Source organism: Stenella coeruleoalba (genome assembly GCF_951394435.1).
Source record: "Stenella coeruleoalba genome assembly, chromosome: 9".
NCBI classification, from domain to species: domain Eukaryota; kingdom Metazoa; phylum Chordata; class Mammalia; order Artiodactyla; family Delphinidae; genus Stenella; species Stenella coeruleoalba.
The window spans coordinates 104915289-104938615 of record NC_137155.1 but is presented as its reverse complement, the minus strand read 5'-3'; the positions used below and the strand labels follow the sequence as shown (position 1 = coordinate 104938615).

The following is a 23327-nucleotide window of genomic DNA, read 5'->3' as shown; positions in this document are numbered from 1 at the left end:
GCAAACGCCTTTGTGCTGAGAATGGGAGTGTATGTGCACGTAAACGTGTGCTACATGTATACTCCATGTAGACGTACACATATATATGCATACACACGTGCACACATACGTACACATTTGATTGCAGTGCACCAACAATAGCTTAAATAGAAAAACCACTTAATTACATCATATTGGTCAGCAATGGTAGACATACAGCAAACTTTTTATAGGTGCCAGACCTAAATCAAACAGCTAAGGAGTATTGAGAGCAACAGAAAGAAAAAAAAAACTATTAAGTTACTGATTTTAGAACAAATTACCTTTAAGCTGAGAAAATTTAAAATTTTTATACCTACTTCAAAATCATCTTCAAAACTGGCTGCATATTCATCAGCTCCAGCATTTTCTAAGCCAATGTCTTCCTTTTCAATTTCCTAGAGGTAGAAATCAAACATATAATTAAAATATTCAATCATAAGTTGACTCTTGCAAATCGGTTGGGAAAATACATGTTTTCTCAGATTCATTTGATGTTGCTAATTTTAAAATTCAAATATCTATAAAATGAACATAACCTAATTAAACTCTTAAAGAAATACCCTAACTTATAAGTACAGCCAGAAAGAGAAAACAGTGAACAATCATATTCTTTTTGGGGAACCTCTATAATTCTGGTGGCTAAAGAAAAAAGGTGTGGTACTTCCCTGGTGGCGCAGTGGTTAAGAATCCGCCTGCCAGTGCAAGGGACGCGGGTTCGAACCCTGGTCTGGGAAGACCCCACATGCCGTGGAGCGACTAAGCCCACGCGCCACAGCTACTGAGCCTGTGCTCTAGAGCCCGTGGGCCACAACTACTGAAGCCCGTGTGCCACAACTACTGCAGCCCGTGCACCTAGAGCCCGTGCTCCACAAAAAGAGAAGCCACCGCAATGAGAAGCCCACACACCACAACGAAGAGTAGCCTCCGCTCGCCACAACTAGAGAAAGCCCACGCGCAGCAACGAAGACACAACGCAGCCAAAAAAAAAACAATGGAACAAAATTTTAAAAAACAAAGAAGAGAGAAGGTATTATACAAATAACCCACAGACTGGCATTCAGCACTGCCTTCCCCACTGTGCCTCTCACCCATGATCACAGCCCAGCATCTGCAGGTAAGAACAGACACACTGACACATGTGCTCAAGCACACGCCAGCCAGGCCCCGCGTGGCCACCACAGCTCCAGTGACCGGGACCAGCCCACAGCCCTGCCCCACGAGCAGGCACATGGGCTGCTCTGCCCCTGGCCCGGCCATCACTGGCCACCGCCAGCCTCCATTTCTCCCCTGAAGTCTGAGTAAGTCCTGCAGTGGACGTGTGCTCAGTCGTGCTCTGCAGGTTTGGGGAGCTGCACGTGTCACCCTCAGGCCGACCCGGTCTGGGTCTGAGGGATGAGGAAGAGGGTGCTGGGAAGACGGAGCAGAAGGACGTTCCAGGTCTCCAGGGCAGGAGGTGGCAGAAACGAAATACAGGTTCAGGCAACTCACACTTTCCCCCAAGGCTGTTCCTTCTCTTGTCCACCTCCGCTCCCCGTCACCCGGTTTACTGGTGACATGGTACCTCCACCGCGCACAAGCCTACACACCAGGAGCCCGGCGGGACCCCGCTCTCCCCGCCCACCGGCCGGCCCTCCGCCCCAACCCTGCCACCCCCCAGCCTAGCCCCTACCGTCCCTGCCGTGTCCCCTCTCGTGCCCTCGGAGTTCAGAGACAACCTTCTGAGCAGGAAATCTGATCACACCACAGCTGCTTCATACCCACACAGCTCCCCAGCACCCGTGGTGGACGCCCCAAGCCCCACAAATTCAATCACCGAAGGGGCTTCCGTCTCCATCCCGGAGGAAGAAACAAAACATTCCTGGTGCCTGCAGGCAGGACAGACGTGGGGAGGTGAGACCCACCCGCAGGCCTGCTGCAGAGGTGGGCACTGCTGATCTGCCCAGGGGCAAGGAGACGACTCGCAGGCTTTCGGGTTTCACACAGGATAGATGTTGGGGATGGAGGGCAGAGGGTGAGCCTGCGGAGTGTGGACCGTCCAGGAGGGGCCGACAAGCTTGGAGCTCAGGAAGGGGGCGGGAAGGGCTTCATCTTCTCTCCAGAACCTAGTGCCCTGCTGTGTGGTGACCAATGCCAGGAAGTCAGTGATCGGAGCCACAGAGAAGCCAGCTGAGCCTCAAAGTGGACATTCGGTTCTGAGCCCGGGGATAAGGACGTGCCCCGCAGGCCCAGAGGACCAAAAAGCTGCCCCACGAGCAGGTGCTTTGAGCACATCGTCATACAAAGTCACCGTACGTGATGGTGCGTGACATGCCACGTGTACGGTACCAATAAACAGGACCCTGCTGATTGAGAAGAGAAACTAAGACAAACGTCATGCAGGAGTTTTAAGCAAAACTCACAGCATCGCTAGCTCGCTGCGTGCCGACAACGCATCACTCGGCAAGCACCCAGGGCCTCACGGTGCCCAGGGCGCCCGTCAGGGGCAGACAGGAGGACGGTGCCAAGGAAGTGTTCCTCCACCTCCCACGGGGGCCCCAAGCACACCGCCTTCTGCTTCACTCCCCAGGTCTGGAGAGAGTGCCTTGGCGTCACCAATGGCCTCTTACAGGAGGAGGGCCGTTTCCTTTGCCTCTGCTTTGGCTTTTGTTTTTGAAAATTATCTGCTACATGGAATATGTCTCACTGACGATGGCCAGAACTGTCTCTGTGATGCCTCTGTTCAGTTTCTTCCATTCTCCCCAGACCTGCTTTCAACGCAGAGCAACAACGAGAAGGCTGAGGACGCATCCAGCCCACGCTCCTCAGGAAGCCGCACACCCGAGGGCAGCGCGGGGCAAGCACGCACCTCCCCCTCCGTCCTAACGTCCTGCTGCCTAAAAGGAGGAGGGTATCACCCCCAGGAAACACACCGCGAGAGCCGGGACACGAGTGACAGCGTGCGCTGGGACAGAAGCAGAGACACGTCCTCTCCTTACCAAGGCCTCTTCACTCCCTTGCCTCCAGGCCAGCTTCCACGCCGAGGGGCCCTCTTCGCGGCCATGCTGGGGGACACAGCACAGCTGGTCAGCGCGGAGGGACAGAGGGAGGGTCCCAGGGCAGCCACAGGGCCCACCCCCCCTCTCATGGGGACGCAGGTCCTGGCTCAGAGGGGCACTGGTGGTGCGACTTCACACAGGAACTCAGCCTCTCTGGGCCTTGGTTTTCTCTTCCAAGAAATGGGGAGAACTGTGAACCTTCTTCCTTGTGCCAGTGAGGCGGCAGGTAAAACGGGAGAAGCTGGCCATCCTGCTGTGGTCACTGGCCCCAGGAAGGCACAGCTCTCAGATGTCACTGCTCAAAACCATTTGGTGCAAAAGAGTGGGGAGTGCACAGCGTATCACCATGAAGAAAATGAGCAGTTTTCCACGTGTCCATAAAATTATTCTGGCATATTGTGGGCTCTCCACAAATGCTGAAGCATGTTGATGCTATGAAATATATGACCCAATCACAAGCCAGAACGAGCTGCCAAACATCTTCAAAATCACCGCTGGGCTCCCTCAGGGGAAAGAATGTAAAATGTCTCATTCATAATTCTTTATATCGGTTACATGTTGAAAGAATAACATTTCAGAAATGTTGGATTATATATGTTATTCAAATTAATTTTATGTTTCTTTTTTAAGGTGCCTACCAAAAATTTAAGATTACAAACGTGGCTCACATTGTACGTCTAGTGAACAACGCTAACACTCACCAAAAACATTGGGAGACAGAAGGAAAACATTAAAAGCTATATATTTTCATCCAATAATTCCAGTTCAAGAAATTTAGGGCTTCCCTGGTGGCACAGTGGTTAAGAATCCGCCTGCCAATGCAGGGGACAAGGGTTCGAGCCCTGGTCCGGGAAGATCCCACATGCTGCGGAGCAGCTAAGCCCGTGTGCCACAACTACTGAGCCTGTTCTCTAAAGCCCGTGAGCCACAACTACTGAGCCCATGTACCACAACTACCGAAGCCTGCGGGCCTAGAGCCCGTGCTCCACAACAAGAGAAGCCACCGCAATGAGAAGCCTGCGCACCGCAACAAAGAGTAGCCCCTGCTCGCCACAGCTAGAGAAAGCCCACGTGCAGCAACGAAGACCCAATGCAGCCAAAAATAAATAATAAAATAAAATAAATAAAAGCCCTTCTCTAAAAAGCAAAAAAAAAAGAAAGAAAGAAAGAAAGAAATTTACCCTCGAAAAGTAGGAGGGAGATCTGTATCATCAGAACTGGAGGGGTTTCCACAACAAATTAGGAAAAACAGTATATGCTGCATGGGGTGTATGTGTATACAAAACAAAAAAAGGCATTCAAATCCCCCAAACATATATATCAAAATAGGATTGTGAGAGATAATATAGAAAAAAAGGTTATGTGGGAAGAATTATTTGTAAGGCTAACTTTTTTTTCTAAGGTGTGGCTACAGCTAGACAGTAAGGAATCCAACCACTGCCCCAAACTGAGTGAATAAAACATCCTCACATCAAACAATACATGCCGCATGACCTGGTTTATGAAAGATTACTGTGCTTTTGTGTATGTACGTGGAATAAAGGTCTGTAAAGACATGGCACGAGATACTAAGGACAGGTATCTCACAGGCCAGGGTTTCAGACAACTATCAGAGAGAGAAAACGATTACTCTTCACAGGTAACAGAAGCCAAAATCTGCTTGCCGCATTATCTATAAGAAGACAAAAACCGAGGAAGCGGTTTGATAATAATTTTAACACCACAGTATACAATTCTAGAGATACCAAAGAATCATTATGAAGACTCTTCTGATGATAATTATGAAAATGGTATACAAGATGAAGACTGGGAGTTGTGGTGTCCTGAGTGACACCGTATCACCGACACGTGCTTCTCGAGTATACACACACGCGCACACAAACACGTGCTCGCACACCTAGTCCAGAACATGAAACAACTACATAAGGAGCAGGGCCATGAGGGTGTCAGTGATAATAACAAATGTTTGCCATAATTCGCCAGTGAGGTCATCTGAGCCTGGGTCGCTTTGTGGAGAGATTTCCTATACTAACACAATTTTGCTACTAACCACAGATCTACTCAGACTTTCTGTTTCTTCTTGAGGCAATTTCACCAATTTATATCTTCCAGGAATTTCCCTTTCATCTAAATTGTCTAATCTGTTAGCATGAAATGTTGTCATTCTATTAGTGAAAGTGGGGGCTAAAGTCTCAATCACTGTTGAATTTTCTATTTCTCCCTTTAATTGGGTCAGTTTTTACTTCTCGTATTTTGTGTCTCTTTTGTGAGGTGCATGTTCATTTATAAATGTCACATTTTCCTGCAAGCTAATTATTTTATTACTACCATACGTTCCTCCACCTCTAGTCCAGCCACTCAAGCTCTGTTACAGCTGCTGTTTGATGGTTTACCTTGTCCATCTTTTTACTTTTAATCCATTTGAGTCTTTTAATCTAAAATGTATCTCTTATGTGCCTCCTGGAATAGCCAATCAAATAAGCCATCCGCAAACAAGGCCCGCCTCAGGGTCTGAGTCGCAGGACCACGCCCACTGCATAACAGAATCAGTGTGAAGTGTCTTACCTTCCTTCTGGAGTCTTTATCTTTCCCATTATTCCTCTCTAAATTCTCTGCATGCCTAGGAAGCAAATATGATCAAAATCAAAATTAATTTTAAACAAAGACTTGAAAATTAAAACATTGACATCCCAGTGAAGGCTCAGCAATTGATATGATTAAGAACGGCAGTAGTTTGGCATATTGCAAAGCACGCTATGTTAGAACTATGAATACTAAAGCCTTTTTTAAACTATTTTTACTATTTCAGCAGTAGTACAAGATAGGAAATATCTTCAGAAGAGAGAGAAGAAACTATGTTTTAACAAACTTGTGTTTGTGTATGACTCTATATCCTTATAAGAGTTCTAGAATATTCCTGTAATTTTATTAGAGAATCTCCCAAATGTTATTTTGTGTTTAATATAATATTTGTATTTCCAAAAGAAAGATTTACCTTGAAATATGTTCTATTCTTTAATCATATTTTATATGTTTACCTGGGACCTAAAATAAAGGCTTTCAAAATTGCAAGTTGATTTTCAATTTTTGGAACTTACATTCATACCAATTCAATATAGCATATGTTTAAAAACGTACAGAACCAAGCAAAAGCTTCACTGTGCATTCCAGCAGATCTGCAATATAAAATCCAGGAATCTGCACCCCCAGGTTTAAGTACTAACTTTGTTCAAACTTGTAAGAATTTGGGCAAGGCATTTAACCTGAGTCTTCCTAATCTGCGAAAAAGAATTACCAAATATAGTTGTCACAAAGAACAAATTATAACGCAGAGCTCATATACAAAATGAGGGTTTACACACAAACTCTAATCTGTAATCTTCATGAACTGCACAAAATAGGTATCATCCAAGCTTCACCAGAAAAGATGAGGCTCCAAAGGGCCACCCAACATCCCAGGGAAGATGCAGATGTGCAGCGGCCTGGCCAATGCCCTGGCCTTTGTCTGCCTTGCAAACACTGGGCAGCGGTGGTCTGCGGGCGTGTCTGCGCTTAGTGTTTAGGGGAGGTGAACCACAGGCCGGTAAAAGGTGCCCAACAGCCCACCTGCAGACGCTCTCCCCTCGCAAAGCAGAGACTCCCAAGCGAATCGGTCCCCCACGTGAGGGTGGACAGTCTAATGCTGCATGAGCAAGTATGTAAAAGGCAGAACAGGACTAATGATTCATTGATACAACAAGCTTCCAAGCTCCACGAGTACACCAAAAATACAATTTAGAGGGCTTGCATTGAGAGTAAATGAGGTGCATCTATAATTTATTCTCACTTACTGGCCCTAATCAGGCCCAACAAGAAAAATTCATTTTGAAGCACTGTGTGAGAACTGTGTTGTAAACAGAATAAACAACCAAAGGACGAATATTCCTTACTCGCTTCCAGTCCCATCTCTCTTCGAACTTGCACCTCGATTTCTGCATTCACCATTCTATCAAAAAAAATTCCATAACCATTAATTAGTATATCATAATGAATTAACCATAATTAGTGAGCTCTGTAAAAGAAGTCATGAGCTCAAAATTTAACAACAGCATCGATGTTACAGGCGTCTCTTAAAATAACGGTTTTTACAACCTCTCTTTAGTAAATAAGGGGCTTGACATAAGGGAGATGAATAAGGTACACCAAAAGGGGATGCGCCTTTCTCTGAGGGGGCTGACGCGTCAGGAAATGGTACCTCGGCCTCCCTCCTCCTGTGCTCCTTCTTGCCCACGCTGCTTCGGCGCTTCTCCTCGTCCACATGGAAGCCTTCTTTGTGGCGTTTTTCTTTATGCCTTTCTTCCCCTTCCTTGTCAGAGAATGAATTGCTTTTTTCTTTTGAATACTTCTCTCTTTTCTCCCTTGTGCTGCTTTTTTCTCGATGTTTCTTTTCTCTGTCTGGCTCTTTCTGCTTCCTGTGTCGTCTTTCACCTTCTTCCTTATAAAGCCAATACTTGAGAGGATTGTCTTTGCTGTCACCGTACTGCAACTTTGGACGTGACATTGAAAAACACATGAGCGTATAAAACAGACGCCTGCTGTCTCATATACACATTACAGCAAACACAGGGGAAGACACAGAGCTCCCCTGGCTCTCACTCCCCTGTCCTGCCGCGGGCACCTTCCCACACTCACCTGGCGATGGGAAAGGAAACCGCGCAGACACCCCCCCCCCGACACACACACACACACACACACACACACACACACACACACACACACGACAACAGACAGCGCAGCCAGCAGCCTCACCCTAAGGAGGAGCATCGTCCCAATTCCTCTGCATGGCGGACACCCTTCCCTTCCTGCCGCCCTCTCCTCGACTCCCCCGCGTCCTGAGCGCTACCAACACGCAAGGCCCTCCTGAGAGAGCCATGTGACTTGTCTGGAAGGACATCCGCTTTCGTGGGCGCACCCTGCGCCTCTCTTCATGGCACACAGCTCACATGTCTGCCCCCACCCGCAGGGAGATGGTTCAGCCATCCCTGCATCCCCCAAGCCTCCAGGGATGTCCAGGGACCACGGGTGCCGAGGCCACAAGGCAGCGATCTGCGAGCTTACACAGTGGGTCATGAGCGCCCGGTTCGGGGAGCATCACCACCATGTCTCAGCAGGACCCAAACTGAACCGTCCTTCTCCGTTCACTCAGGGCCTCCTCCGCCTCTGTTCCCCGTGGTTCCATGCCCTCCAGCCCCCACCCGCTCTGCTCATGGCCACCAGGATAACCTTCCCAAAGAGAAACGTGGAGAAGCTCCTCAGGTGTGAAGCTAGATTCCTGCACACCCATCACAGACTGAATTCGAAGGGAGTTAAAGATTTACCGTTAAAAAATTATGAGGACCCAGAACAAAACACAGGCAACTCCTTACATGACACCAGCATGGGGAAGAGGGCTCTCCAAGCATCACAACAACAACAGAAATAAGGAAAGACAGACCTGACTACTTCATAACTTTAAACTTACTTATAAAAATAACAATTGCACAGTAGAACAAACAGAACACTGACATATATAACTAGCAGAGAGTTCATCTTTAAAGTACTCTTAAAGTTAACAATACACCCCACTAGACAAGTATGCAGACATACACAGGTAGTAACTAATAATAGGACAATAAACCCTTTCATAAAATGCCCTTTGGGGACTTCCCTGGTGGTCCAGTGGATAAGACTCTGTGCTCCCACTGCAGGGGGCCCAGGTTCGATCCCTGGTCGGGGAAATAGATCTCACATGCATGCCGCAACTAAGAGTTACATGCCACAACTAAGGAGCCAGCGAGCCACAGCTAAGGAGCCTACCTGCCGCAACTAAGACCCAGCACAACCAAATAAATAAATAAAAATAAGTATTTTTTAAAAATACCCTCTGCTTCTGAATCAAATTAGCAAATGTTAAAAATTATGATAATGCCCAGTTGCTGCTTAGGACATGGGGAATCACACTCTGATGTATGAACAATTACAGTCTAATGTAAAACAAATGGGGTAACACTTACTTTGATCTAGCAAGTTCACTTCCAGAAATTAATCATAAGGAAATAATTATGAATAAATGCAAAAAGTTTACACCATGGATGTCTTTACCAAAGACATTTAGAAGCAACGTAAGTATCCAAAAAAAAGCAGATGTGTCCAGAAAACATCATTGAATACTGTATTATGCAGGTATTAAAATACTATTGACAGATATGACAGCTTAGAAAAAATGCTCGAAATGTATCAAAACAGTTATAAAACAGTAAAAATCCAACTTAAGAAAATACAGTTTCTATGTACATATCCAAACACATACACTTCTATGAACATATGTACATAAACCTACAGGGCACATAGCTAAACATTATCAGTAATTATCTCTGTTTTTTATTTTTTCTCTTATTATTATTTGCATTTTGTAAATTTTCCAAGATAACCAAGGTTTACTCTTGGAATTGGAGAAACACACTTGCCTGTGAGAACTTAGTGCCTGAGAACTGTCTTAGGTCTTAGATTCCGTTTTACAGTATTTTCCAGAAGCCCTCTAACGCCTGTGCCTGAGCGCCCTGAGCTTTGCAGCTGGAGCCCCTCCCAGGCCTCGCCCTGCGTACCTTTCTTTCTCGGTATCTTCTTTCTCTCTCCTCATCTCCTCTCTCAGAGTCTTCATCTCTCCGTTCCCCCTCTGCAATTCTTGCTTTACTTACTACAAAAATAAAACGGACTTTTAACATTCTCAAACTTTAGCACAGCAAAAATATCTTCTAACATCCTGCTGCAGTCTTTACCGTAGATATCACACAGTAACACATATGAAAACATATTCTTTAATTAAAACACATTCTCCAATCTCAATAATGGAAAGTTCTAGAATCTAAACTTAAAATGGAATAAAGAAGAAGGAAACCTGGAAAGCATGTCAGAGGAACGCCTGGGAACCCGAGAGGAGCCCCGGCCCAAACACAGGCCTTTGGGGCTCCTGCCCTGGACTGAGATGCTCAGGGAAGCAAAGTCCAGTCCGGCTGGGCAGACTGCTTCATTCATCTGCAGGGAAAGGCGGCTTCGGATGACTGGGGGATTGCCCCCCACCCCAGGTCTCCCACAGCCCTGCTGCCTGGGGTACATGGATGCAGGAGGGCCTGTGATGCAGGTGGGTGCACCCACCCCACCCCATGATCTCTCCCTGCCATGGGGGAGCCCAATAGAGCCACCTCAGTCACTGGTGACGCCTGCAGCCCCGTTCAATAGTGAAAAACTAGACTTTCATTTTTGAATTTGCACCAAGTTATTAGGCTTAAAACTAAAAGAATCCACATTTTTAAAGGTGAGGACAAAATTCAACATACAGAGATCATCGAAACAAAGTTCATTCACTCCAGAAGTATTCACCAGGGGCTTCCCTGGTGGCGCAGTGGTTAAGAATATGCCTGCCAATGTAGGGGACACGGGTTCAAGCCCCGGTCCAGGAAGATTCCATATGCCGCGGAGCACCTAAGCCCGTGTGCCACAACTACTGAGCCTGCGCTCTAGAGCCTGCGAGCCACAATTACTGAGCCCAAGTGCCACAACTACTGAAGCCCGCACACCTAGAGCCCGTGCTCTGCAACAAGAGAAGCCACCGCAATGAGAAGCCCACGCACCGCAACGAAGAGTAGCCCCCGCTTGACGCAACTAAAGAAAGCCTGCGCGCAGCAACGAAGACCCAGTGCAGCCATAAGTAAATAAATAAATTTATTAAAAAAACAAAAAAACAGAAGTATTCACCAAACCTGACCACTTTCTAGGAGCCTGGGGTACACAAGATCAAAACAACCGGTGGGGGTCTCCTGGGGGGACACAGGAGTGAAGGGCTGGGTTCCGAGAGACGGGAGAGAAAGAGTGGGGGGTCAGGATGATCGTCAGGATTTCTGACCTAAGGAAGGAAGGGAGGGCCCCGGGGATCCAGGGGAGACACAGAGGAGACGAGGGAAGAGGCACGAAAACAACCAGGGGAGGAGGGAGGACCGTCAGTCTAGTTGTGCAATGAGTCTCTCCAGAGCAGCCCACTCAACACTGCACTGAAAATCCAGATCAGGCAGCAGACCAAAGGACTGATCTGAAACCAAAACAGACTGTATTACTAAAAAGTACCGGGCTTCCCTGGGGGCACAATGGTTAGGAGTCCACCTGCCAGTGCAGGGGACACAGGTTCCAGCCCTGGTCCAGGAAGATCCCACATGCCGTGGAGCAACTAAGCCTGTGTGCCACAACTACTGAGCCTATACTCTAGAGCCCGTGAGCCACAACTACTGAGCCCGTGCACCACAACTACCGAGCCCACGTGCCACAGCTACTGAAGCCCGCACGCCTAGAGCCCACAAGCCACAACTACTGAGCCCACGTGCCACAACTACTGAGCCCGCATGCCACAACTACTGAAGCCCACGTGCCACAACTGAGCCCACGTGCCACAGCTACTGAGCCCGCGTGCCACAGCTACTGAAGCCTGCACACCTAGAGCCTGCGTGCCACAACTACTGAGCCCGCGAGCCACAACTACTGAGCCCGTGTGCCACAGCTACTGAGCCTGCGCACCACAGCTACTGAGCCCGCATGCCTAGAGCCCACGAGCCACTACTGAGTCCATGTGCCACAACTACTGAGTCTGTGTGCCACAACTATTGAAGCCCATGTGCCACAACTACTGAAGCCCACGTGCCTAGAGCCCGTGCTCCGCAACAAGAGAAGCCACTACAATGAGAAGCCCATGCAGAGGAACGAAGAGTAGCCACCGCTCGCCGCAACTAGAGAAAGCAACGAAGACCCAACACAGCCATAACTAAATAAATAAATTTTATTTTAAAAATAAAAAATTTAATTAAATTTAAAAATACCAAGAACATCAAAATAATAATCCTAAAGAGAGGCAATGGATAGTCAGGTAGTCAGTGTTAAACTTAATTAGAGATAACCCTCTTAACCCCAGCTCTGCCCCAGCATTCGGCCTGGCAGAGATGCACACTCGGGTCCTCGGGGCCTGAGCCCCTGCACAGGAGGGACACACTCCAACAGGGGCCACAAACCGAGGTCCTAGTCCCATCGTGTTCACAGCCTGAGGATTCTAAGAGTCACTACATGCTCTTCTCATATGTTCCTTTTTTGTTTATGTTGGCTAGTTTGAATTTTTTTATAGGAAGCAGACACTATTTGCATACTAAAAAATAATGAAGATACTTATTTCCATTTTGGGGAGGAAAAAGTTATGTACCTCTACCTTAGAATGCCTAGGAATTTGGACAAATAATATTTAAATACGGCTTAAATCTGACACTTTTGAGGAATTCTTTTTTATCAAAGAGCATTATTTTTGTTTATTTACAACGTGGATTACGATCTATTGAGGTAATAAACCTAAAATATATTTCAATGGTAAAACCCCAGCAAATCATGAGAAAACTGTTACTCCTTTTGTTCACTGAAATGAGTTTTTAAAAACCCGAAAGAAGGCTTCCCTGGTGGCGCTGTGGTTGAGAGTCTGCCTGCCAATGCAGGGGACACGGGTTCGAGCCCTAGTCTGGGAGGATCCCACATGCCACGGAGCGACTAGGCCCATGAGCCACAACTACTGAGCCTGCGCGTCTGGAGCCTGTGCTCCACAGCAAGAGAGGCCAAGATAGTGAGGCCCGCGCACTGCGATGAAGAGTGGCCCCTGCTTGCCACAACTAGAGAAAGCCCTCACACAGAAACGAAGACCCAACACAGCAAAAAAAAAAAATTAATTAATTAATTAATTAATTAACTCCTACCCCCAACATCTTCTAAAAAAAAAAAACCCGAAAGAAAAGAGTGCAAAGAGCACACGCGAGCACCACCGGGGCCTCCCACTTCACAGTCAAAGCCGAGACCTTCATAAAAACCAGGAGAGAAAACAAGCGGGGAGGGGCCACCTCCAAGGAGGAAAGTGCCCCCGAGTCACAGACCTGCCCGCCTGTGCTCGGGCCTGTCTCGGTCCCTGTCGCGGTCGCGGTCGCCGCCCAGCCGGCTGCGGTGCGCGGCCACCTGCCGCAGCTCCGCCGGCCGCGCCCGGCCCCTCTTGCGCTCCTTCGCTCGGCCGTGGGGCTTCTCCGCGTCCCGCTCCTGGTGCTTCTCCTGTGGCCGGCCCCTGTCCTTCCTGCTGTCCCGCGGCTTGTCCCTGTCCCTGTCCCCGCGGGGGCGCCCCCCGGCAGCCTGGCCGTCCCTCTCGGCCGCGCTCTCTCTGTACTCGGCGTCACGGTCTGGGGCGCTGGGTCTGCGCTCTTTGCGGTCCGCCCGGTCCGCCTCTGACTCCCTCCGCGGCTTCCTGGCTCTGGGCCTCGTCTCTTCCGTGGGACTGGCTGATCGAGCGGCCTGCGCGAGAGAAGGACAACGGGGCTCTGAACCCAGGCTCATACTCACTGAAGGGCCCTAAGAAGCGCTGGCGTCAACTGCTCCCCATCCCGGCACGACGGGCCGGGACGCAGACTCTGAAACCCGCAGAAGCGGGCTCAGCTTGGCAGCCCGTGCTTGGCGAGGCGCCCACTTACAGGGACGTCCCCGTGTGCTGGCAGATCAAACCTAAAGCGCTACGTGAGTCAGAAAGAAAAGAAAGGGGCGCTGAGGCTGTGCGGGAAAGTCTCCAGGACACTATCCGCCGGGGGCCCCCCTCAAGGAACAAGGACCCTTGTCGGAAACTCTCAGGAGGTCTTTTGTTTGGCCATGCTGCGCAGCATGCGGGATCTTAGTTCCATGACCAGGATCGAACCCGAGCCCCCCGCACTGGAAGCATGGAGTCTGAAACACTGACGGACCACCGGGGAAGCCCCCTCTCAGGAGGTCTTGATCGCAACCCCTCAGCCCCGCACACACATGCACACAGACCACACACGCGCACACGCACTCACACACTCACAAGGCCCGAGCTCTGAACGCTGACAGGAACCCGACTGGTGGAATGCTGGGCCGAACTGGGACGGAAAACCCGATCCAAGAGGGTTCCAGAGCAATTAACCACATGGCTTTATCTCTGAGTCAAACCACCTCTGAAATGAGCCACATGGAAGCAAAGTTGTGCAGAGCTGAGAACCCGGTAACACTGTGCACGATTACCATCCAGGGTCCAAACAGACCCCAACTCAAGTCTGTTCTCCCAAATCTTTAAAATGTATTACCCAAAGGTGTTTTCTGAGCTCATCTTCTTTCCAAGTATCATCTTTGGTTCTTCTCTAAAAAGAAAAGTATAGAGTTAGAATTTTTAAAGTTTAAAATATCTAATTTTTTATGCTCCAGTGAGCTGATTTTTCATCAGACCATTTTAGTCAATGGCAATCCTCGGTATGCCAGAAATTACTGTCTATCTACAAGAATAAAAGGCAATACGAACACCGATTTTTTAAAATTACCCACAAATGATCACAGGCTACTTCATATTCATGCTGCTCCGTGGCTCGGGCCCACCACAGGCACCCAGCCCCACCTCCCCTCGGCAGACTCAGGGCGGACTCCTCGGTGGGATCTGTGCCGGGCAGGTGCCTCTTCGGGTGCTAAGAGCACACAAGCCCACAACCAGGGGCTCCAGCCACGTGCACGGGGTGATAAGTAACAAAAGCCACCAAGGATGTTTTCCCATAGAGAACAAGGTAAATCTACCCTGTCTACCTCATTTCCCTTTGAGACACTCTGCCTTATACAGCGTGATTTGGTGTGTTTAAAATTTAAAGCAAATGGAGTACAAGTGAAAATGAAAACATATTCACGGATCAGCCACCAAAAATTTTCCTGTTGATGTGAAAATGAGGGAAGCAGAAAAAAATTCACAACAGCTCATAAACACTCTAAGGAGAAATAAATAAAAAGCAACCAGGCCAAGAATCTACCAAAGCACAACCAGAAAGTACATCGTGCCCTGCTGTCACTGGAACACGTATTCTTTTCTGATAAATCGGTCGATTTAGCAAAAGGGGTCCACGGTAAGACATGGTGAAGATGGTCAGCGGCAGTTAGCATAGCTATAACCTGCAGCTGCTGAACTTTAAAATGTTTTCTCTCTCAAGTTAACGGCTCTTTAGAGAGGTTTAATACTTGACCTTTTCCAAACAAATGGGCCAAACCGACGGAGAGCATATGCGCTGCTTGTGGAGCGGGTAGCCTCTGTGACGAGTGTGTGGGAAACGGGCTCTTAACGGCTGTGATTGCATTACTGAGGCCAACAGAGTAAAAACACCTGAAGGCAACAGATCACCAGAGACCCCAGGGCTTCCCTGCCGCCTCTTCCGTTTTCATCAACAAAACCCAGCTTCGGGCTTTACTTCATCCTGAAGCTTTTCTTCCTTTCCTTTCTTTTTTCTCTTGTAAATTTTTAAAGCTGTAAAATGACACAGAGCTCCTCGTGCCCAACACAGCCCCATTTGTCACATGTATCCCCAGAAACTCCACGCACAGCCCGTGTATGTGAGACCACAGCACTTCAGACCAGGAGCCCCCCTGCCCCATGCCCTCCACTCAGCCAGGGTCCTGCCCTGTGAGGCAGGCAGGCAAGTAAATTAAAACTGACGCTCCAAGTAGGCAGGCAGCATTTCCTCCTGCGAGAGGAAGAAACCCCACCCTGAAAACAAAAGAAAACCCCAGGAGAGCTGCCTGAACAGCAGAACCTCCAACCTCCTTGTCTAAGGGTAACCTAAATACAGACGTACCCCTCCTACTTACCTGTACATACAGATATGTACGTGTTCACACTGCTCGATGCCCTTCCTGATGCAATCACACTACATAGCTCTACAGTGGACACTGCCTATAGAATCACCGTATGATAACTGATGACAGACTGACATTATAATGCAGTGATCCCAGTTCAGGCAAACAAAAGCGGTGGCCATTGAGGATCTGGTCTCAGACACGTACCTGCGCCACTGAGAACCTGAACTTGTCCTGAACTGCGCCAGATCCAAGAACACTACCAGTCATCAGAACAGCGCCTGCCAGCTGCGAGGACCCCAGCCAAGCCCTCACTTCTTCCAAGCGCCAACGATCATTCTTGACAAACAGCTCATGGAGCTAACCGTTTTGCCTTTATAAGCCGCCCTCACTTTGCAGTTCAAGAGCTTGAATCTGTGTCTCCCGGGCTGCAGTCATAACAAACGCCAAATAAACACGTTTTTATCTCAATCAAGTCTCCATTTCTAAAATTTTGGTTAACACAACTTTTAAAACATCCTATAAACAAATCACAGAAAACTTAAGTTATGGAATAACTTATGAAAATGTAGAGAGATTGGTTCAAGATGGCAGAGTAGAAGGACGTGCTCTCACTCCTGCTTGCGAGAACACCGGAATCACAACAAACTGCTGAACAATCATTGACAGGAAGAAACTGGAACTCACCAAAAAAGATACCCCACATCCAAATACAAAGGAGAGGCCACAAAGAGACAGTAGGAGGGGCGAAATCACAATAAAATCAAATCCCATTACTGCTGGGTGGGTGACTCACAAACTGGAGAACACTTATACCACAGAAGTCCACCCACTGGATTGAAGGTTCTGAACCACACGTCAGGCTTCCAAACCTGGGGGTCCGGCAACGGGAGGAGGAATTCTTAGAGAATCAGACTTTGAAGGCTAGCGGGATTTGACTGCAGGACTTCGACAGGACTGGGGGAAACAGAGACTCCACTCTTGGAGGGTACACACAAAGTAGTGTGTGCATCGGGACCCAGGGGAAGGAGCAGGGACCCCATAAGAGACTGAACCAGACCTACCTGCTAGTGTTGGAGGGTCTCCTGCACAGGCAGGGGTGGCTGTGGCTCACCATGGGACACTGGCAGCAGAAATTCTGGGAAGTACTCCCTGGCGTGAGCCCTCCCAGAGTCCGCCATTAGCCCCACCAAAGAGCCCGGGTAGGCTCCAGTGTTGGGTCGCCTTAGGCCAAACACCAAAAGGGAGGGGACAGCCCCACCCATCAGCAGACAAGCCCATTAAAGTTTTACTGAGCTCTGCCCACCGGAGCAACAGTCAGCTCTATCACCACCAGTCCCCTCCCGTCAGGAAACTTGCACAAGCCTCTTAGATAGCCTGATCCACCAGAGGGCAGGCAGCAGAAGCAAGAACTACAATCCTGCAGCCTGTGGAACAAAAACCCCATTCACAGAAATATACAAAAGATGAAAAGGCAGAGGGTTATGTACCAGATGAAGGAACAAGATAAAAACCCAGAAAAACAACTAAATGAAGTGGAGATAGGCAACCTTCCAGAAAAAGAATTCAGAATAATGATAGTGAAGATGATCCAGGACCGAAAAAGAATGGAGGCAAAGATAGAGAAGATGCAAGAAATGTTTAACAAAGATCTAGAAGAATTAAAGAACAAACAAACAGAGATGAACAATACAGTAACTGAAAAAGAAAATACACTATAAGGAATCAATAGCACAATAACTGAGGCAGAAGAACGGATAAGTGACCTGCAAGACAGAATGGTGGAATTCACTGCTGTGGAACAGAATAAAGAAAAAAGAATGAAAAGAAATGAAGACAGCCTAAGAGACCTCTGGGACAACATTAAATGCAACAACATTCGCATTATAGGGGTCCCAGAAGGAGAAGAGAGAGAGAAAGGACCCGAGAAAATATTTGAAGAGATTATAGTTGAAAACTTCCCTAACATGGGAAAGGAAATAGCCACCCAAGTCCAGGAAGCACAGAGAGTCTCATACAGGATAAACCAAAGGAGAAACATGCCAAGACACATAAAAATCAAACTGGCAAAAATTAAAGACAAAGAAAACGAATTGAAAGCAGCAAGGGTAAAATGACAACATACAAGGGAACTCCCATAAGATTAACGGCTGATTTCTCAGCAGAAACTCTACAAGCCAGAAGGGAGTGGCATGATATACTTAAAGCATGAAAGGGAAGAACATACAACCAAGATTACTCTACCCAGCTAGGATCTCATTCAGATTCGATGGAGAAATCAAAAGCTTTACAGACAAGCAAAAGCTAAGAGAATTCACCACCACCAAACCAGCTCTACAACAAATGCTAAAGGAACTTCTCTAAGTGGGAAACACAAGAGAAGAAAAGGACCTACGAAAACAAACCCAAAACAATTAAGAAAATAGTCACAGGAACATACATATCGATAATTACCTTAAACATGAATGGATTAAATGCTCCAACCAAAAGACACAGGCTTGCTGAATGGATACAAAAACAAGACTCATATATATGCTGTCTACAAGAGACCCACCTCAGACCTAGGGACACATACAGACTGAAAGCGAGGGGATGGAAAAAGATATTCCATGCAAATGGAAATCAAAAGAAAGCTGGAGTAGCTATACTCATATCAGAAAAAATAGACTTTAAAATAAAGAATGTTACAAGAGACAAGGAAGGACACTACATAATGATCAAGGGATCAATCCAAGAAGAAGATATAACAATTATAAATATATATGCACCCAACATAGGAGCACCTCAATACATAAGGCAACTGCTAACAGCTATAAAAGAGGAAATTGACAGTAACACAATAATAATGGGGGACTTTAACACCTCACTTACACCAATGGACAGATCATCCAAACAGAAAATTAATAAGAAACACAAGCTTTAAATGACACGATAGACTAGATAGATTTAATTGATATTTATAAGACATTCCATCCAAAAACAGCAGATTACACCTTCTTCTCAAGTGCACACGGAACATTCTCCAGGATAGATCACATCTTGGGTCACAAACCAAGCCTCAGTAAATTTAAGAAAATTGAAATCATATCAAGCATCTTTTCTGACCACAACACTATGAGATAAGAAATGAATTACAGGGAAAAAAACGTAAAAAACACAGACACATGGAGACTAAACAATACGTTACTAAATAACCAAGAGATCACTAAAGAAATCAAAGAGGAAATCAGAAAATACCTAAGGACAAATGACAATGAAAACACGATGATCCAAAACCTATGGGATGCGGCAAAAGCAGTTCTAAGCGGGAAGTTTATAGCTATACAAGCCTACCTCAAGAAACAAGAAAAAACTCAAATAAACAACCTACCTTACACCGAAAGGAACTAGAGAAAGAAGAACAAACAAAACCCAAAATTAGCAGAAGAAATCATAAAGATCAGAGCAGAAATAAATGAAATAGAAACAAAGAAAGCAATAGCAAGAATCAATAAAACTAAAAGCTGGTTCCTTGAGAAGATAAGGAAAATTGATAAACCATTAGGCCGACTCATCAAGAAAAAGGAGAGGACTCAAATCAATAAAATTAGAAATGAAAAAGGAGAAGTTACAATAGACACCTCAGAAATACAAAGCATCCTAAGAGACTACTACAAGCAACTCTATGCAAATAAAATGGACAACCTGGAAGAAATGGACAAATTCTTAGAAAGGTATAACCTTCCAAGACTGAACCAAAAAGAAACAGAAAATATGAACAGACCAATCACAAGTAATGAAATTGAAACTGTGATTAAAAATCTTCCAACAAACAAAAGTCCAGGACCAGATGGCTTCACAGGTGAATTCTATCAAACATTTAGAGAACAGCTAACACCCATCCTTCTCAGACTCTTCCAAAAAATTGCAGAGGAAGGAACACTCCCAAACTCATTCTATGAGGCCACCATCACCCTGATACCAAAACCAGACAAAGATACTACAAAAAAAGAAAATTACTAGAAAACTACTAGAACTAATCAATGAATTTGGTAAATTTGCAGGATACAAAATTAATGCACAGAAATCTCTTGCATTCCTATATACTAATAATGAAAAATCTGAAAGAGAAATTAAGGAAACACTCTCATTTACCACTGCAACAAAAAGAATAAAATACCTTGGAATAAACCTACCTAAGACAAAAGACCTGTATGCAGAAAACTATAAGACACTAAGGAAAGAAATTAAAGATGATACAAACAGATGGAGAGATACACCATGTTCTTGGATTGGAAGAATCAATATTGTGAAAATGACTATACTACCCAAAGCAATCTACAGATTCAATGCAATCCCTATCAAATTACCAACAGCCTTTTTTACACAACTAGAACAAAAAATCTTAAAATCTGTATTGAGACAAAAAAGACCCTGAATAGCCAATGCAATCTTGAGGGGAAAAAAAGGAGCTGGAGGAATCAGACTCCCTGACTTCAGACTATACTACAAAGCTACAGTAATCAAGTAAATATGGTACTGGCACAAAAACAGAAATACAGATCAATGGAACAAGATAGAAAGCCCAGAGATAAACCCAGGCACCTATGGTCAACTAATCTATGACAAAGAAGGCAAGGATATACAATGGAGAAAAGGCAGTCTCGTCAATAAGTGGTGCTGGGAAAACTGACAGCTACATGTAAAAGAATGAAATTAGAACACTCCCTAACACCATACATAAAAATAAACTCAAAATGTATTAGATACCTAAATGTAAGACCGGGCACTATAAAACTCTTAGAGGAAAACATAGGAAGAACACTCTTTGACATAAACTAGAGCAAGATCTTTTTTGATCCACCTCCTACAGTAATGGAAATAAAAACAAAACTAAACAAATGGGACCTAATGAAACTTAAAAGCTTTTGCACAGCAAAGGAAACCATAAACAAGACGAAAAGACAACCGTCAGAATGGGAGAAAATATTTGCAAATGAAGCAAGGGACAAAGGATTAATCTCCAAAATATATAAACAGCTCATGCAGCTCAATATTAAAAGAACAAACAACCCAATCCAAAAATGGGCAGAAGACCTAAACAGACATTTCTCCAAAGAAGACATACAGATGGCCAAGAAGCACATGAAAAGCTGCTCCACATGACTAATTATTAGAGAAATGCAAATCAAACCTACAGTGAGGTATCACCTCACACCAGTTAGAATGGGCATCATCAGAAAATCTACAAACAACAAATGCTGCAGAGAGTGTGGAGAAAAGGGAACCCTCTTGCACTGCTGGTGGGAATGTAAATTGATACAGCCACTATGGAGAACAGTGTGGAGGTTCCTTAAAAAACTAAAAACAGTATTACCATATTGACCCAGCAATCCCACTACTGGGCATATACACTGAGAAAACCTTAATTCAAAAAGACACATGCCCCCTAGTGTTCATTGCAGCACTGTTTACAATAGCCAGGACATGGAAGCAACCTGTGTCCATCAACAGATAAATAGATAAAGAAAATGTGGTATATATATACAATGGAATATTACTCAGCCATAAAAAGGAACGAAATTGAGTCAGGTGTAGAGACGTGGATGGATCTAGAGACTGCCATACAGAGTGAAGTAAGTCAGAAAGAGAAAAATAAATATCGTATATTAACGCATATATATGTAACCTAGAAAAATGGTACAGATGAACTGGTTTACAGGGCAGAAATTGAGACACAGAAGTAGAGAACAAACATACAGACACCAAGGGGGGAGAGCGGCGGGGGGGTGGTGGTGGGATGAATGGGAGATTGGTATTGACATGTATACACTGATGTGTATAAAATGGATGACTACTGGTAACTGACTACACTGCGGAACTGAATGAATAAGCATTTTCAGAACTCTAATGGAAAACTGATGAATTCATAAAAGTCCTAACAAAAGATCAAGATAAAAAAAATTAATTACATGGGACTGAGCGAACTGATGAGGATGATTATAATTTTTGTTACTTTCTGTTTGAATACAAAAAAAAATCCCACAAGGACTCAGAGGCAAAAAATATACAAATCAATTTTCACTGCAAAGTAAAGGAGCTGCGGGCTTCCCTGGTGGCGCAGTGGTTGAGAGTCTGCCTGCAGATGCAGGGCAAACGGGTTCGTGCCCCGGTCCGGGAAGATCCCACAGGCCGCGGAGCGGCTGGGCCCGTGAGCCATGGCCGCTGAGCCTGCGCGTCCAGAGCCTGTGCTCCGCAACGGGAGAGGCCACAGCGGTGAGAGGCCCGCGTACCACACACACAAAAAATAAGTAAAGGAGCTGTTACAGTGGAGGATTCCTGGACTGAATATCAATATTAGGACACAGTGTGAGTGTGTTTCGTGTTTGGTAATTGCAATCATTGTTGCTTTTGTTGTGGTCATCCAGTTACAATGCTTGGTGTCAGTTTATTTGTCTCTTGTAAAAATAAAATACAGTGTGTGTGTGTGTGTGTGTGTGTGTGAAAAAAAATAAAATGAATGACTACTAAGAACCTGCTGTATAAAAAAATAAATAAAATAAAATTCAAAAAAAGGAAAGAAAATGTAAGGGGCCGGTGTAGAAGATGACAGCGGTCAGGAAGTTTGTGAGCTTAAAAATAAATGGAGGGCAGCCAAGGCACTAACTTCCTAATCCATATTATTAACATTATAAAAGTGGATGATAGAAAAAAAATGGAATAGGAGGGAAGGTACGAAGAAATGCATGCAAACTAAATTCCTCGTCTTTTAGCGGGAATCCACAGACAAGCGGAACGACTACAGTTCACAGTTAGTTAATAACACCATTCTAAGCACTTTTATTTGTAGAACCTCATCCAATCCTACTAGTACTGTCCCTATTTATTCGCTGGGAAATAGACACGTCGGTAACTTTCCCACGGTCGCACGCGCAGCCAGAATTCCAGTCCCGGCCCTGGTGCGACCTCCGCCCGCGAGCAGGTGGACGGTCCCGGCGGGGACGGGTCTCCCCGCGCGGCGTTCACACTCACCTTCCCGGGCTCCATCGCCGCGCGCAGGACCGGGCGGCCACGCTGCCCTCAGCAGGGCCAGGCCCCGGGAGGAGACGCCCCGGCACCCGCACCCTTGGCCGGGCCGGCGTCCCGCCTCCTAGCAACCGGCAGGCTGGACAGCCGAGCGCCAAGCGACCGTCGGCCCAGCGTGCCCCGCGGCCTCCTCCAGCGCGCCTGCGCCTCCCCGCCTCCTGGCAACTGGTAGGAGGGGCAGCGGAGCGCAGAGCAACCGCCGGACCGGCATGCCCCGCGCCGCGCCTGCGCCTCCCCGCCTTCTAGCAACAGACAGGCGGGGCAGCAGAGCGCCGAGCGACCGCCGGCCCGGCATGCCACGCGGCTGCCCCCAGCGCGCCTGCGCTTCCCCGCCTTCTAGCAACCGACAGGCGGGGCCGCAGAGCGCTGAGCGACCGCCATCCTGTGACTCCCGGGAGGCCCAAAGGAAGCGGGGGGAGGTGCAGAAGGAGGCTGAGCGCCGCGGGGACTCTCGTCGGGTGGGATGTGTGTTTCCGGGGGCGCGGGGTCTGCCGCCTGCTGTGAGGCCCG

General features: G+C 46.7%; 1 protein-coding gene across 1 annotated transcript in view; it reads right to left on the bottom strand.

Annotated features, from left to right (window-relative positions):
• The window catches only part of DYNC2I1 (dynein 2 intermediate chain 1), a 43495-nt gene extending 20610 nt beyond the window's left edge, over positions 1–22885 (bottom strand). The window contains exons 1-8 of the mRNA XM_079932419.1: positions 22764–22885; positions 14231–14284; positions 13025–13430; positions 9680–9771; positions 7291–7581; positions 6986–7041; positions 5622–5676; positions 339–416 (exon numbers count right to left, since the gene is read on the bottom strand). Of these exons, the coding sequence (XP_079788545.1) occupies positions 339–416; positions 5622–5676; positions 6986–7041; positions 7291–7581; positions 9680–9771; positions 13025–13430; positions 14231–14284; positions 22764–22778 (1047 nt within the window). The 5' untranslated portion in view covers positions 22779–22885. The remainder of the gene's footprint in view (positions 1–338; positions 417–5621; positions 5677–6985; positions 7042–7290; positions 7582–9679; positions 9772–13024; positions 13431–14230; positions 14285–22763) is intronic.
• Positions 22886–23327: the final 442 nt, after the last annotated feature.